This window comes from Amphibalanus amphitrite, unplaced genomic scaffold (assembly GCF_019059575.1).
Source record: "Amphibalanus amphitrite isolate SeventyFive unplaced genomic scaffold, NRLGWU_Aamphi_draft 000900F_arrow, whole genome shotgun sequence".
Taxonomy (NCBI): Eukaryota; Metazoa; Arthropoda; class Thecostraca; order Balanomorpha; family Balanidae; genus Amphibalanus; species Amphibalanus amphitrite.
Window position 1 is genome coordinate 221074 of NW_024882394.1, and position 16331 is coordinate 237404.

The window sequence follows — 16331 nt, forward strand, 5'->3', positions numbered from 1 at the left end:
ATTTTATTACATAAAATTTTTTCGAAATTTTCAAAATTTCGAAAATCCGAGATAGCAGTTTGATAGCGCAGTCAATTCTGAGTCCTCTCATGCAAAGAAATTGGATCTAGCTTAAAAACTGAGCCCTTGGGAGCGATTGCCGTGGTTCGATGTTTTGCGTCGAAATCGGCCGAACATGACGTCACTCTGACGTCATTTCCGGCCGACCTATGGTAGCTACGAAGTTCAAATTTTGACACAAGGTGTCAAATTGATGCAGCCGAAGGTACTGAAAGTTTGGCGTCGATACGTCAAGCGGTTTGGAAGTTTTTCCAGAAAAACGGGAGGGGGGGCTATAAATAGCCCCCCCCCCCAGTGGGGCGCGGGTTAAACGCGGAGGAGTCACGCACAGCGCGAGTTTCATGATTATTTGTGGAGTTTACTAGCGCTGTAACCTCTGACGTCAGCAACACCCTACATCGTTATTGTCTCCATATGGAATATAAAATTATGACCAGCAAAGCATTCGTATTGATAAAACTCGATAATAAGTCGACAACTCTAGAAAAGGTGTGAAAGGAGATGCATGCCCTTCATTAACATTTCAACACACCTATTTCGCAAATTTACCGTTAAAAATTTCAGTATTCTTACTGGAAAGTTCCATGCTGACTTCTCTTTCTCATCAGCATACGCACTACGCAGTTCTACCCTCCCCAACCCCCACCCCACCCATATTCCCGACCCTTCTGCTCGAACTACACATATGCGCCATGTTCTGAGCGGCCCCGGCTCCAAAGGCAGCGGCCCCGCGGCCGGCGCCGGGCCGGTGTTGGCCGGATGCCAGGCCGCCCTGTGAGCGTCCCTGCCCGGCCGTCGCCGGCGGCTCTGCCGCGGTGCCAGGCAGCGCGAGTCATTACGTATGTATCCCAGCCGGCAGGGCCCGGAGAGATCGCACAGACGCCGCCGTGCACATGTCTAATGCATGAGGTCATTGTCGCAGCAGCTGACTTCGAGGGACAAATGTGCGAGGTTTCGGTGACTGTCCACTGCAGAACCGTCGCACCTGGGCTGACTCAAACTGAACGCTGCAGCTGTTGAATGAGGGATGGCTTCTAAGTACCGATCCGTGAAACGACCTCCCACATGTAGAGAATGACCTTTGATTCCCTATTTAGCTCGATCGCTCCCAGTCAAATCCATACTCCTGCTGTTTAAACATGCAAATGACCGTGTTCCTTGGTTCAGAGGTCCAACGGTGACGATTTTTAGGCGACTCGTAGCCTCGCTGGCGACTTTTAGGCTCGTCCTTGACATACAAAGGAGATCCTTCACCTGTCAGCCCCCCACTCGTGACGCTGCACCGTCCTGTGCTGCTGCAAAGGGCTGCTCTAAAGGCCATTCAATGTGTAGAATACTGAGAAACATTGGTTCCTACACTTCGGACGTTAGAGTAAGGGCATAGCTTCCTATTCCATCATGCAATTGAATACGAGACTGTCCTTACTGACTGGTTCTGGCGTGGAGCCAATTGCTGCCCCAATCGACAATATACGGTCTGAGATTCCCACTAACACACTACATCAAAACCCTTCGAGTTTTCTCCCGGTGACATGACAGAATGCAGAGCTCGGCCGCGGAGCGTGTGGTCACGTGCCCGCCCGAGGGCAGTAATCAGCTGACGCCGCACGGCTGCGATACCCCGAATTCCGGTCACCGACTCGGCACGAGCACGCAGAGCCGCCAGGGTCACCGCTGGAAAGTTTACTTTTTCTTCTAGTGGCGATAGTGGGTGACCACCAAATGCACCATGGAGCACTGCCACAACTTTAAGAAATTATCAATGATTGCATGGGTTATCCTAGCGACATATATACCAGGGATATTTTGAAAGATATTTAAAACGTTTACGCTTGACGTTGCTGTCTTATGATAAGTTTAAGCATGCCGTTATGCTTATTACGTTCAATGTACACACATTCAAGAGCAGCACCTAAACACTGATAAGGTTTCACTTTCGCTCGCGTATCAGGATGTTTCACTGGATGAACATAATCCTGACATGAAGAATCGGGCCGGGAGCTTTTATTTGCGATTTCGCAACGATGGCTAACAACAATGATGGGGTAGAGCTTATGACCAAACGCTCGAAAGGGATTTTCTTCGAAAGAAAAAGTGCGGATGGAGATCTCTTCTATTCACCATGCTGTAACAATATACTGCGTGGACTAGCAGTTAGCACCACACTTATAGTTACTAGGCAGCACTAGTTACGAAACTCTCCCTCAGTCCTAGTGAGGACCAATGCGATTACCATAATGATCGCTAATGAGACTACCATAAACAACCCTTTCACCTGCTGGCCAAGCTGGAGCCCCCGAGTGCAGCTGAGCCCTTCGTTTGGAGTTATTGTTGTGATAATTCGTGGAGGCATGGCACAAGCAATCGTTGCAAGCTGTGTGCATATTAGCAGAACTGCAATATGTACGCTCATCAGCACCTGAGCGTATGCAGCGATTCACTATGTCGTCACAATGCAATGGCTGGATTTTAAGTGACCACAGAGTGGCGCAGGCTACTGAAACTTAATCCATTTTGAAGCAGCAAGGGATAACAATTCCGACACAAAGGAAGCAACCGAAATGGGATAGCTGAGACGGAGAGAGAAGCTGATGCCTGATTGCACTATTTGTTATGCTCTGAGTTTGTCGTATTCACATATTATGCAGCGTATCCTTCACTGCATAAGACGTGATTGGCCATATATGTAAACAAGATTTTGGTGTATTCCAAAACACATCCCGCCGTTTTGGACTCACCTTTGCCCCCTTGTCGCTCTCCAGGATGGCCGGCACGTAGTTGCTCCTCCAGTTGGAGCCAGGAGCTTTGGCTCCGTTCTGGACCCCCTGGCCGTTTTGACTCGTCTGCCCATTCTGCTCGCTCGCTCCGTTTTGCGCCTTCTTTTCCGTCATTTCGCCGCCAATTCTGGGCATCTCCCCAATGCGGGGAGGCTCGTTTGGCTTACGGTAGCTCACGAACTGGCTTGGATCCTGAAAAGAAAGGAAGTAGCAATGAATACGACGTTTGAATAAGCCGCTAAGTAGCGAGTTCCTTCAAAACAAGGTTATTAATATTTAATCGAGGTAAAGTCGAGACGGTCTCCAAAAACATAAAAACCTCTCAGAGCGATACTCTGAAAAGGAGGACACATCTCCTCGCAGCAACAGAAGCGTCGTGTGACTGAGCTTAGCAAGAACAATACTGCAAAGAGAACAATGGTCATGTTTTCATTTTCGTGAGCGCACATCGCCTGCGCAGGTCATACATGTGGCATGAGCTTGCACAGAATGTAGGCGCCGCGGCCGCGTAGACGGCTGGTCAACAAGGCGCTGGAGACTGCATCGCGGAGATAAGGCTAACACCAGAGACTCCGTCGCAGCACAGGGCACTATCCTCATGTGGGTCCGGCCGGAACAGCATCGCTAGATTATTTTTAAATGGAAAAACAATGTTTGATGTGTTTTAATTGTTGAGAGAAAGATAGTCTGGAACGATTTACATTACCTTCCGGAATGATGATAAGTCAATTCAGTCGAACTTCGTTTACCGGTCCTCATTTACGGCTGCGCCTATAGCTGATCTCCACCGCACCACAATGCGTTTTCCACCGCACCTCAGCCCACCTCTCCCCAGCACACAGGCTGAACACCACACGTCACACACTCGTCTGCTCGCTCCTACTAGCTACACGTCCCTCCGCTCCCACCAACCACCGTGAAACTGGCGACGACGCACCCAGTCCCGCCGGCGGCAGTGTGCTGTTTTGACGCTTCACCTGTAACCTTGAGACTGGGCGAGGCGCGCGGGCTTACTGAAGCCCTCGGCCGACCTTGGTTGACCTTGGATGTCAGGGCGACGCAAACGCGATAAGATGGGCTGCGATCGGCTAGAAACGATAGTCCCATCTCTAATGGAAGGTGACTTGAGGTGTTCTAACGGCCGCCCAGCGGATTCCAAGAAACTAATGAATGAAGCCTTAATTGTTTGGCTCTTAGGGATGACAATCAATCGCCGATTAGAGATGCCACATTCTTGACACTGCTCTGGCGTAATTCTAGATGTGTCAAAACTGGTTAGCTGTGGCGGCTCTTCTGCAAGAGTGAGTGAGAGAATGGATATTCAATGCGCATGCCCGTGTATTTTTACGGTGCGTATTGCGTGCTCAGCGAACCGTAGCTTCATTGAGAGTTTGCCTGCGTGAATCACTCTGCAACCAACGAGCCGCAAATGCCAGCATCGCGCCGCAGCTGCGCTGGTGCTCACACCGGCGCAGTTGCTGCTTCTCACACAGAGTTACCGGCTGACGTCACGAGAGGTGATTGGGCTGACTGAGTCGGTCGTTACCGGCAAGGGAAGAGAAGGTCGAACAGTGACTGTTGGTGCGGGAGTTTGCGTCGCGTGGCTGGACGTGCAGAGGCCATCAGGTGAAGACGTTGGATTACCAATGGAGAAAACAGAGAGGGGAGAGAGAGAGAGAGAGAGAGAGAGAGAGAGAGAGAGAGAGAGAGAGAGAGAGAGAGAGAGAGAGAGAGAGAGAGAGAGAGAGAGAGAGAGAGAGAGAGAGAGAGAGAGAGAGAGAGAGAGAGAGAGAGAGAGAGAGAGAGAGAGAGAGAGAGAGAGAGAGCTATTAGAGGTCACAGCACAGGACAAAGGTGGTGGAGAGATTGAGTAAGAGACTAGTCAAGAGAGAGGAGACGTAATGACGAGAGGACCATGACACTGCGAAAAGTGACTGATTGGAAGCATTGGTCAGATAGTAGCTGTGAAGAAAAAGGCTGTGGCGCCTCGAAGATGATTAGGCAATACCTACGACCCATTTCGGTGGCATTTCAATCAGGTGCGACAAGAACAACACCGATAGGCAACGCTGCCAGTTGTCCGAACAGCTGTTTCAGAGGTCGTTATTAGCGGGCTGACCCGGGTGGTGAGTCTCGGTCCCCAGGAGTTCTGTTGTTATTGCTGTTTTGCTCTCACTCGTTCTGACCTCTCCGTTACAGGTCAGAGCGGCGTCAGAGTTCACGACCTGAGTTGGCTATCGCTGTGATTCCGACTCCCTAACGGCCCGCGGCGCTTGGAATGAGAGGCGTAAACATAGTAATGGGCTACTGGCTTCAACTGTGGACGTGTCTTGGTATAAAGCTAATCTGGTATGTTTGCACCATGACCGATGACGTTAACTATCCGTAACGATCCTTTATCAACGATTCATTGGCCAAGTGGCTGATAAGTCAACAATTCACGATTAGACAGATATTCATGCTCCCGAACATAAGTAAGAATCAAACAGCTGGCAGCTACCTATAGAGCATCTAAACATCACTCCTTTGCAAAACCATTACCCAATCTCTTATCGCCGTCAATCTATGATTTCCGATCTCAGCATCAGCTGACTCCAGAGGCTACCGAGGTCCTCTGAATCAGCAACTCATCTCCTCCGCCCCTCTCCCCTATCGTTCTCCGTATCTACCCCACTAGGAGGTCAAGGGCGCGCTGTCGTCCCCGCGCCGTCCCTCAGAAGCGGACAGGACTTAACGGCACGGCCAGTCCCGTCCTCCGACCCACCACGCACTGCCAGCGTGACCATGTCACCTGGCTCGAACTCAGGGCGCCGCGCTGGATGGTAGTACCCCGAACAGCACCGCTGCATGGTCATTAAAGATTCAACAGGTGGATATATTACCGCGGCGGTGAGCTAGAGTCTGCACGGCCAGAGAGGGACAAGGCTAACGTGATTGCATGGGGTGATGGGTTTGTTGGCCAGGGGATACAATGCCTGCTGCTGGAAAAGCGCTCGGGATTTGACATATCGATGAAATGCGATTGATATGCGCGATATTATGCTGCTTATGAATGCGTAACGGGGAGCGTTTTAATGCTCCATAATACCCCCATGTCTCAAGAAAGATTATGTAACCTGTCCTCATTCAGCGGCCCTTCTCTCAAATTTTATCTCGCACAAAACCATTCAGAGAGCAATAAGGCAGAAGTCGAGTGCTCCTGAAATAGCGGTGCTTATCAGTTTCCGATGCGTGAGTGCAGTTTAATAGGTGTTTTCAGCACCCTGTTTACGTGTTTGCGGAGGGCATCCCAAATTCCAGGTAAGTGCCCCAAAACAGCCACGGTAGAGGGAGGGGTCCCAGGACCTCCACGGCGTCAAGTTTACCACAGATGGCAGGGGCGACACCGTGGTGCCGGTCTTCTACGAGTATACCGTAATGCCACTCAATAAACTAATTGGGAGCCCTGAGTCCCTGAGCCAGACCACATAATCCAAACATCCGGGATTAGGTGATCAAACCAGTATTGATCACTACTAGGAATATAAATTCAACACGATTTTATTGCCCCGACTCATACGAGTGCAGCGTCCCAATTTAGTATCATCCCCTGGCTTCAAACATGCATGAGGAACATAAATAATGCGATGTGGGGCGTTGAACCGCACCAAACGAAGGCCATTCCCACAACTAAACTACATACCTACTATCATGGTTCCTTCCCTTTAGCCGTGGCTAACTATTGCAGTCCCGAGGGACAGAGACCGGCTTTCCTCTGCCCTGGATACATGTCGCCTCGGGCACTCAGAGCAGTGGAGCGTGTGTGCTATGTCACGCGAGTTCGGGAACCGGATGGACACGGCAGAGCTTTGGCGAGCCTTGGGAAATGGGAGCCGACGTGACGCCACGGCTATAGCGCTGCAGTGCTCGGGTAAATCGGTGCAGCATGATCGTGTGAAATTCACAAACTGAAAGCTTGCCAGAACGGGAAAAATTGATATTGTACAAAATGTAAAAGTACGTTTTATATATAAATCTTATATTATGCACGTCTGTTTCTTGCAGACGCAAATCAAACCCTCCATCTATGCCTCCATCAATGTAAGAAACCACGATAGACAGAATGAATGGAACAGCCTTACCTGAAAATCCCATCAGGTCATTTGCTGTCCGAGATCGTACGCCGTTTTTGTGATCCGTAAACCTGTGTCAGCAGTCGGTTGGCAGGGCTCTCTGACGTGCAACAAACACCTCTCTCCCGATCACCACTGCTCCTGACGCCTATCGGTCCCACCAACTCTCCCTTCTCTGACCTTCTGATCGTGTCAAGGACACTGATCACCCTCCCCTGCCTCAGCCAGTTCGTACTCACGCTGACATTATAGCTGTGAGAATGGGAGGGCATCTCCTGTACGGTCCTCTGATTGCTCGCACCCTCCTCCAACCAACACGCAGCTCCGCTCTGCCCCGCCGCTGGCCCGTCGACTGACCCCGGCGCGGCGCCGCGGTCGACCTCCCGCCGGCCAGGCTGACGCCGCTGCCGTCTGCGTCATCCACCCCCTCCTCCCCACCCTCCCCTCCCTCCCCCCGTCCAGGTAGCCTGGAGATCAGCTGCACCGGTCAACCGACGGTGCTGCCACCGCGCGGCCCTACCCGGAAACTGACCACAGAAAAACAACTGGGCCGAGCGAGAAGGCGGTGGCTATATGAGTGGGTTTTTGTGGCTTTCTCAAGGGTCTCTTGTTACGGTATGGGCACCTGTAGCGATTCGTACGGTTATGACCGAGACTACCAGGCTAAACAAAGTCGCAAGATAAATCAAATCGCCTGAAACATTGCGTTTATCTCCAGCGTATGCAGTTAAAACGGCTACCTATATAACGCGATCTGGGGGATTTAATTGTTATCATTAGTAACACGGAGGAACCACGGATGAGGTGCCGTGCCTTTACACCCAGCAAAAGACATCCTCAGCATAAAACGCATGTCATTTTTTATCTTTGTGTTGTTCCCACAGGCTTCACTACCACAACAATCTTGCAATCTTTGTTTGGCATCCGGAGGTGACTGCAGCAGCAGTTGGTGACCGATCGTACGACAAACAACGACACCAACACAGAGCGACCACGCCGGGCGGCGGAGGGGCCACACTGCCCCGTAACTACCTGCACTTTGTAAGGGGCCGATGACCTGTGTGCCCGACTCGAGGTGCCGGCTCCCCAGCTGTGCCCCGTGCCTGCTCCACCCCTCCCTGCGTCACGGAGCGTAACATGACGTCACACCCAGTAGCGTAACGCGCGCCTCTGCCGGATGTCTGTGAGTCAGAGAGGCAGAGGGGGGTCGGGATCCCTCCGTAGTGCACCTGGTGCCGAGAGGCTCACCAACCGCGACGGAGAGCCGTCAGCCGAGGCGCGGAGGGCAGAACGGAAATGGGAGCAGCCGAGGGGCGTAGGGTATGTTCAAGGCTGAGGGTGATGATGCGCTTTCGAGGAAGGTGGATGTGCGTCATTCAATGGCACTCGGGTGTGGGGGAATTTGTTTAACTGAAGAGGCACCGATGTGCAGTGAATATGCACATGCTTGGAACGCCATATGGTCAAACTCACACATTTTGGCGAAAAAAAAAAACGATAACACATTTAATCCTTTCGACCTTATATAATTCAAAAGGACGATTTAAGACCTCAATGGTCAGCTTTTATTGTTTATATTCTTAAACTCACTCGAGCCCCGCTACAATCGATCAAAGACCTCATGGTCCTCAAGTGTCGGCTTTTATTGTTCATATTCTTAAAGGGACTATCCCACCTTCTAAAATGTTGTTAAAACCAGTTAAATTGTGCCCGACTTTATAGATTGGATGACCAGGAACACGGTTCTGGCATTTATTTTTCATTAAACATCTTAGGCTTCCCATATTCCAAACACAAACTTTCAAATATGTGACGTCACAGCCCAAAATTACCTCCTTCCCCAGGCCACATTACTGTCATAAAGCTGATTCTTTTTACTCTGTAGGCACCACAACAAAGTTCAGACCAAGTTTTAAGCGATTTTTCAACGAACAAACCCATTTAAATCAGAATGACTAAACGAGGTGACGTCACACTAACGGTCGCTCCATGTTGAAGATAGGGCCTTGTACAAGGCCCATTTTCAAATGAAGGGAACGAATTTCTTCAACACCAAGAGGCCGCGGGGGTTGCAACCTAGATAGATAGTGGTTTCTGAACCTCGCCGCAAACTTGGCTATCTCAACTCAAATCCCATGTTAACCCTCGCCCTGGCAGGGGGGGGGTCGATGCGACCCCCCCCCCCCCTAAGGTTTTTCTAAGATAGCGTGAAAACGGCGGCGCGCAGCGCCGCCAAATTTGGCACAGCCTATGGGGCAACCTTTTTACACATGACCTGAAAATTTCAGGTCCGGGTGACCTTGGGTCAGGTCACCAGGTCAGAAAAACCGGTACAAGGTCATGGTCAAATTTCAACTTTCTTTATGCACCTGTCCAACTCACAGTTTTGGACCGATTTCCTTCAAACTTTCAGGATGTGCTAAGTTCACCAAGTTGTATAACATATATTCCGGTTTTTTGGATGTCACTGACCTGAGGTCAGTTAGAGGTCATTACGTCATAATGTTAAGCCTATGGGAAAATACTAAATTCGGAAAATACTGGAGATATCCGCTTCGTTTTATCACTTTTGTGCTTTCAAACCACAGTACTTAACAGCAGGTCACTTGGTGCTTCTTTGTTTGGTGTACTTATCCATGGGTCAGGTCAAATGAGGTCAACTGAGGTCAAATGACGTTTTTGCTAATAACTTGGCACATAATGACGCTAGAGCTTAAAAAATGGTACCATTGTGTTCCTGATGATCAGCCGAATCGAATGATATGCGATATGATGCAATTTGGTTAACTTAAACTTAATCAATTAATTAAAGTTTACTTAAAATTTAAGAAAAACTTTAAGTACACTTAAGCCAGCTAAAAAGTATGTCATTCGACGCGCCTTGACGTGCTGAGTTCACTTGTGCTTCTCTTTTTGCTTTATCTCAATTAGATCAAAAGTTATAAGCGAAAAACTTTTGCCCTGTTTTTAGCGAAATTTTTACATTTATACCCCCCAAAACCCCCCTAAATATCGACCTAGAGCAACCAAATTTGCACAGGGGCGAGAACTCCAGGGGGCCCACCTACCTACCAAATTTGGTGTTTCTAGGTGCCATAGGAGCCAATCGCGAGGGGGGGGGGTCGCATCGACCCCCCCCCTGCCAGGTCGTGTTATGAAAAATGCCCTGCCAGGGCGAGGGTTAAAGGTGGAATAGTCCCTTTAAACTCACCCGAGCCCCGCCACAATACCCACTTATCCAGCCTCTCATATACCTACAGCCGATTTTTAAAATGTTATACGAAGCAAACGTGTCGAATCATAAGTAGTTCCGATAAAAAATCCGTTAAAAAGTCACAGAGCTAAGAAAAAGTAACAATCGTCGATTGTTTGGCGCGCGGATCAGACAAACTTGCCGCGGTAGCCGCGTCGCATCAGAGTAGTGTGCGTGGTCGGCCATGAGTTTTGGTGAGATCTGAAGTTTTGACCGCCCGCGGCCTACCAGCGCTGTTTCCAGGAGCAGTCGAACGGTATACGCAAACAGAAAACAAAAGGAGGCCGCAGCATACAGTTCACCGAGCGCAAAGGGATCAAACGGGGTGGAAAAACGAGCTTCCGCCCCATGATGCTACACTGAAAACAATTCAACCCGCGGATTGCGAGTTGGCCCGCGTATCGCGGGTATTTTGAAGAAATTACCCGCTCTGCGCGAGTTTTTGCTGCCGGGTAGGCTGACTACCCGTTTAGCTTCCCGCGTTTCGCAGAGCATCCCGTTATCATCGTAGCTTTCACCCGCTTCACGGGTGTCAACGCCCGCTATACTCGGGTAAAACAGCAACCCGTCATGCGCGGATACATGAAACCTCCTCTGGCGGGGTCAATCACTCGTCCGCAGCGGGTTGTGGCCGCAGGCGTTACTCGCGCCCACGGAGTAAGCGCATCACGCAGGTTTTGCATCGTGTAACTCGCTGCGCCAAGGTAGGTGACATGCTATACGCAGGTTGCCTTGATCACGCATGTGTCATGGCTGATGACCACGTGGACTTTCTGGATTTTTCTGCGGAACCTGCAGCAGCCTGCATACGCCGGTCCAAGGCCATGCATGCGCCGGCCTGCTTCAGCCCGCGCAACCCATGTTTTGATGATTTGTGGCGCGTTGTGTGGGCGCCTTCTCTTGTGTGACAAGTTGGTGGTGTTTCCTGAAGCTGGCTTTGTCGGCTGCTATACCTAGGTTCCTATGATATACCTACCAATAGATATCCCACTGATGCACGGCATTGGTTTTGAAATTAATACTTTTGACTTCGACGCTCAAACGAGTGTTGAAATAAGACGCGCCACAATAGTCGCTTTTCGGCTCGGCTGCGTGCTTGTGCAGGCCTTGTGCAGGGGTAGAGATGTGCAAGGCAATTGTAATCGTAACTGTAACAGCTGTGGGGCTGCGTTCTGTGAGTTAGGAGGGTACTTAACGGGCTTGGGACATTTGAATCATTGTTTGGATGACGTCACGTCTTGGCCGACATAATATTTCGCTGGAACGCTCAGCAGAATATTCTGCAGTCCGCGAATCTGGCGCATTGTGGTGAAGTTTGCAGACCGTTCTTAGCACATTTTATTGGTAAAAATAAGCCTGGATTATATAGGGTAAGGTGCCTAATTAGCGACCCCCTTAATTTGAACCGTCATTGCTCACGCTCTGTGGGTGCCACTGTATTACTGGCTTGATTTTCGGAGAGATCGTTCATTTTTCTATTAAAATATAGTCATTTTCTGCCCCAATATTCACTAACTTATTTGTAGTGAGCATTTTGGCAGACCATTGCAAAAAACGCTAATAGGGAACTCTTCCCGGTTAGCGACCGGGGAGGGTCGCTAATAAGTCTATGGGTTTCCCCATATTAAAAATGGCAAAAAATGCGACGCCTGAAAAGATGAAATATGATCTCAAAAAGGTAACCTATACGCATAGCACTCAATCACTCGAACATGCACGTTTATCCAACACATTTACGTAAGTAAAAACTGATCACGTGATGCACTGAAGGTGAAAAGAAGGCGGAAACCCAAATTTTGCGGGCTATCTCGTATGATATTTGAGGTCCGCGCTGAATTCGGCACCCCTGCAGTCGGTGACGACATTTGGCATCCCCTGCCACACATTGCAAGCTTCAGCAACACCTCATTTTCATTTCTCCCTTTTCCCCTTTCTTTCCCTTCTTGAGCTATTTGCGACCATGTCAGGCGCAAATAGGAAATATGAGTTGCGACACATTTTTAACCGCCATGCTGTGCACAGTTGAGCGATTCACTATGGGAAAACGGCAATCAATTGAAAAAGGAATGTCGATTCAGAATAAAAAAGGTGCATCATCCTAATGTGCATCGCTTTTCATCAGAGAGGGCCCAAACACACACTTTTTGGATAAGAAACTCGTCATTTTTATTTAAACTCACCTGAAACGTCCCACCAGAAACATCGACGACCGGAAAATAATTTAATTTGATAACCAAAGTATGGCTGACCTTTTGACGATGTTTTTACCGCGTTTTCTCCTGCCAGTTTTTCTGTAGGGAGGTAGGTCGCAAATCGGAAAGGGTCGCTAATTAGGCACCTTACCCTATTCCCGACCGGGGCTGGGAAAATGCGTTTTATTCACCGAGGTTTTTGTGCGGAGGACCGAGTGCCGGTAGGCACGAGGTCCGTAGCAAAAAACCGAGGTGAATAAAACCAAGATACCTATAAGAAACAATAAAACTGCATTTTCACAGCCCAAGGTTGGGAAGAGATTTACCACATGCCGTACCGGCGCAACAGTTAATATCATATTCATTTGATATTTTACACTTTAATCTTAATATTGTGTTAACATTATATTAATACTATGTTCATATTTATAGTCACCGTGATTATTTTGTTTGTGTTTTTCATTATTAGGCTGCGTTGAGCATGAAAGATGAAATTCCTACTTCCTCCTTATTTATGGTTTGAAAAAGCTGAGGATGAAGATGGTGAAACGCCAGAAGTTAGAATAAAGATATGGAGTCCAGCAGGAGTGAGGAAACCGTGAGGAAAACTAAAAATTGGGTGAAACGCTGAATCAAACGTGTCTTGGATCCCAGCTGGAACAATATCAAATGTTTCATTGTGGCACGTTAAGATGCTTCACGCATTTAAATTGTTCGTTTTTTGCGTGCATTATGTAGAAATAATGATTATTCCGACCATGTTCTGCAGCAATAAATACATTGGCATTGGAACGATAACCTTGTTTAGTTGAATTACGTTGACAGCAAAAGTATGTAAACACGCCGTCACTTACTTTTGCTGTTGCTGTTAGTGAACACACTATCCGTAAATATCTTCTTTGAAATTGGTTCTTCCGCTCAGAATATTCAGTAAAACTTTGTCTGGGAAAATCAAAAAGCCCTAGGGCCGAATCGTTTCCCAAATACCTTCAACCAAGGCTATAGAACTCCAGGTAAGGACACCAGCCGTTTGACCTTGAACGCCGTCGGCCGGCCGATGACGTCATTGGAGGCAAGCCGGCTCGGCGGACGCATCGGGCGAGAGTATAACGGAGGAGCGTTGGGACGTTGCGGGAGCCGGGGAGAGATTTTAAAGCGTTTTTTGCATACCACCATTGTTATGTTGATTGATCTAGACTGCATTCTTATAAAGCTCGACGCATCTTAGGCCTGGATGGTGCGTACATTCGTAGAACGGTCCGACGTCCGTGGTCGAAGCTGTCTATATGTAGGTACCTAAAGACGCCAAAACCGGTACAATAACGGCGACCTGATCCCGTCTCTGGCGATTCTAGGACTCGTTAGGACCCAGGCCGAGCCTGACCCGTCTATTTTAGGGAAACGGGGTGGGTGAATTGACAACCGAATACCGATGGTTAGAGTGGATCCCGTCGTCGAGCGATGGTTGATTGACAGACAACACATGTTGTAGTGGGTGGGCGGATAAGCATCAGGGATAATGCCTGAACGTAGGCAAGCATAATTGGTCTGCCATATTGTTTAGGAGTATAAAATCGTAACGGATGTCCTTGAGGATATGATCTTTACATTACGAGGATTCGCCACCAGTGAAATTACTACTGTTAAACCTTCGGTCCCGGGCAACTCCGGAGAGCTGCAGTATCCGGCGGCCACCTCGTCGACTCGCAGGTCCTGTGGTCTTCCGTGATACTTCAGTGCTTCACACATAGAGGCACAGGTAGAGCAGTAGGATGTGGGGTGAGGTGTCTGTACGCCTCTTCATTGTAGGCACGACGTATACAACGCCAGGTCCCGCCGAAGCTCGATAATCGACCGTGACATATTCTTAACTGGCGGATCCAGGAAGCGATCTTGAACACATCGGGGGGCATACCCTAAAAAGGTTTCTGTGAATAAAAAAAACATCGGATTTCGATTCCTTGCGCACTGCTGTGCAGTTCGATCAATAAAATTTTCCTCAGAAAAGTTGTGAAGTTTTCGTTTTGTTCTCGAAAAACGAATTCGGACGCTGCGCCGGATGTGGGCCTGTGCAGGGGGATAACATTTGTCCCAAACGCCTTCCCTTGGATCCGCCAGCGGGTTGCCCCACCCTGAGCTTAACTAAAAAGTAAAAACGTCTTAAAATCCCACCAGAGAGCCCGATGGTAAGGTCAATTTAAATCCGATAACTCATCTGTCTGTCCGCCTAAATTACTACGCACCGTACGGCGCCCGGCCCCGTCGGAGCTCTGTTAACCGACCGTGATATTTTTGGTTTTCCCCCATCCCAAGCTCCATTAGAAACGTTCTCTCTCCCCATCAAATTGCTCATGTCATTTCAAATTCAATACCTACCGGCTACCTCATCTCTGCCCGCCCATTCATTGCACACCTTACGGCGCCCGGCCCCGCCGGAAGGATCCTAGCGCGCTGAGTGGTTGCCTCCAGCCGCGTCATCGCGAGGCCCCGCGAGGCCCGTAAATGAATACATTGCGTGAATAGCCGTGTCGCCCCCCTGCCTTCAACATTAGCCGAGGCGGGCCGAAGCCATTTCCCAAATGCACGTGCTAATGTTAAAGGGATATCTCGGCATGTGGTAAAAATAAATCTTTCCCGATGCAAATGAAATATTTGTCCAAACTATTCCTTAATATTTAAAACACTATAGGCGGATTCATGTCAATTGTCTAAGATAAGCCTTTTTACTTTCTGTATTGAGTCCGCCGTCAGTTCTTCATTTTAATCTGATATACACCGACATTTCAGTCGCTTTGCGTCAGGTCGCCTGTGGCGCAGTTGGTAGCGCATCGGTTTGCAATATCAAAGATATCGGGTTCGAATCCCGGCGGGTTGGCGGCGTTTTCCTCCTTGAACGCCGCCACTGGAGGGTACTTTACCCTCCAGCTGATTTGGACACCCTACCAGCGGATATTTGTACTCGCAGAAAGCGAGTTCCCAACCCACGCAGCGCAGGTATAATACGCCATGTGCGGATTGTGTACAGGGACCCGCAGTTGCTTCTGTACACACTAGTATTTCAGCGTATTCTTTGCCTGTGACACCGTTGGAGGTGAACTGGGAAATGATTGTGTGCTTATTAAAACCACCATCTGAAGGGCTTTAAACTGATGTTCTGCTCTCCAAATTCAGTGAACTTTTTATGGCTATATGAGCAAAACATTGTTTTCAGCGCTTTTTCCTGCCCCATTCCTTCTGAAACCTGGAACCGCTTATTCCATTTACTCCTGCCATCTGACGATGGTCGTGCTGACTACTAGTTCCGGCGGTAGTTACTGCTCCAGTTTTGCACCCGGCACAAACCCAGGCGGCACCGGGCCGAAGCTCGACCAGGGAGGGTCGGACCGAGCCGACTGCCTGGGGCGCGGTTAGATCGGACGCCCTGCTGGGGAAGGGGACGGGAGTGAGGGGGAGGGGAGGAGGTGGTCACGTGGTCCGTCCAAGTTCGCAGACGACCTGTCCTGCGCCCAGCCATGTTCCGTGATCCAAAATGGCACGAGAGCTGTGGAATGCCTGGAAGAGACGCTTCGAAAGCGAACTTCAGCAGCACTAATTTACCATATTCTGTGGAGATAAATGAATATTATCTTAACCCTCGCATGTGTGCGGCGTTTGCCAGCTTCTAATGTGTAGGGGGGGGGGGGGGGTCGGTTGGACCCCCCCTTGCCGTTTGGCCCCTGATCGAGCTAGAGCTTCGCGGAAAAAACGAGCGTGTTGCCCGTGACGAGAGGAAGCCGATGATACCCAATTTTAAGGTCCTAGGTCATTGGTTGACCTTCCAGGTCAGGTCAATGACCCAAAGTCGGGAAAATCGGGACCTGTTAGAAAGTCGTAAAGTGTGGCTGCTAAGGGGTTTTTCGGGGTGCTGATCACGAATATCGTGTTAGTTTTGATCACA

At 49.4% G+C, this 16331-nt stretch overlaps 1 protein-coding gene across 4 annotated transcripts in view; it reads right to left on the reverse strand.

Moving 5' to 3' along the window:
* LOC122367843 (sodium- and chloride-dependent neutral and basic amino acid transporter B(0+)-like) overlaps positions 1–16331 on the reverse strand; it is a 46492-nt gene that overhangs the window by 6882 nt on the left and 23279 nt on the right. The window contains exons 1-2 of one of the 4 annotated variants that reach the window (XM_043341290.1): positions 7189–7358; positions 2799–3029 (exon numbers count right to left, since the gene is read on the reverse strand). In XM_043341290.1, coding sequence (XP_043197225.1) covers positions 2799–3029; positions 7189–7221 — 264 coding nt within the window. In that variant the 5' untranslated portion in view covers positions 7222–7358. Of the gene's footprint in view, positions 1–2798; positions 3030–3543; positions 3826–6958; positions 7359–16331 lie in introns of those variants that run through there. The other 3 variants (XM_043341294.1, XM_043341292.1, XM_043341293.1) reach the window with 3 other exon arrangements.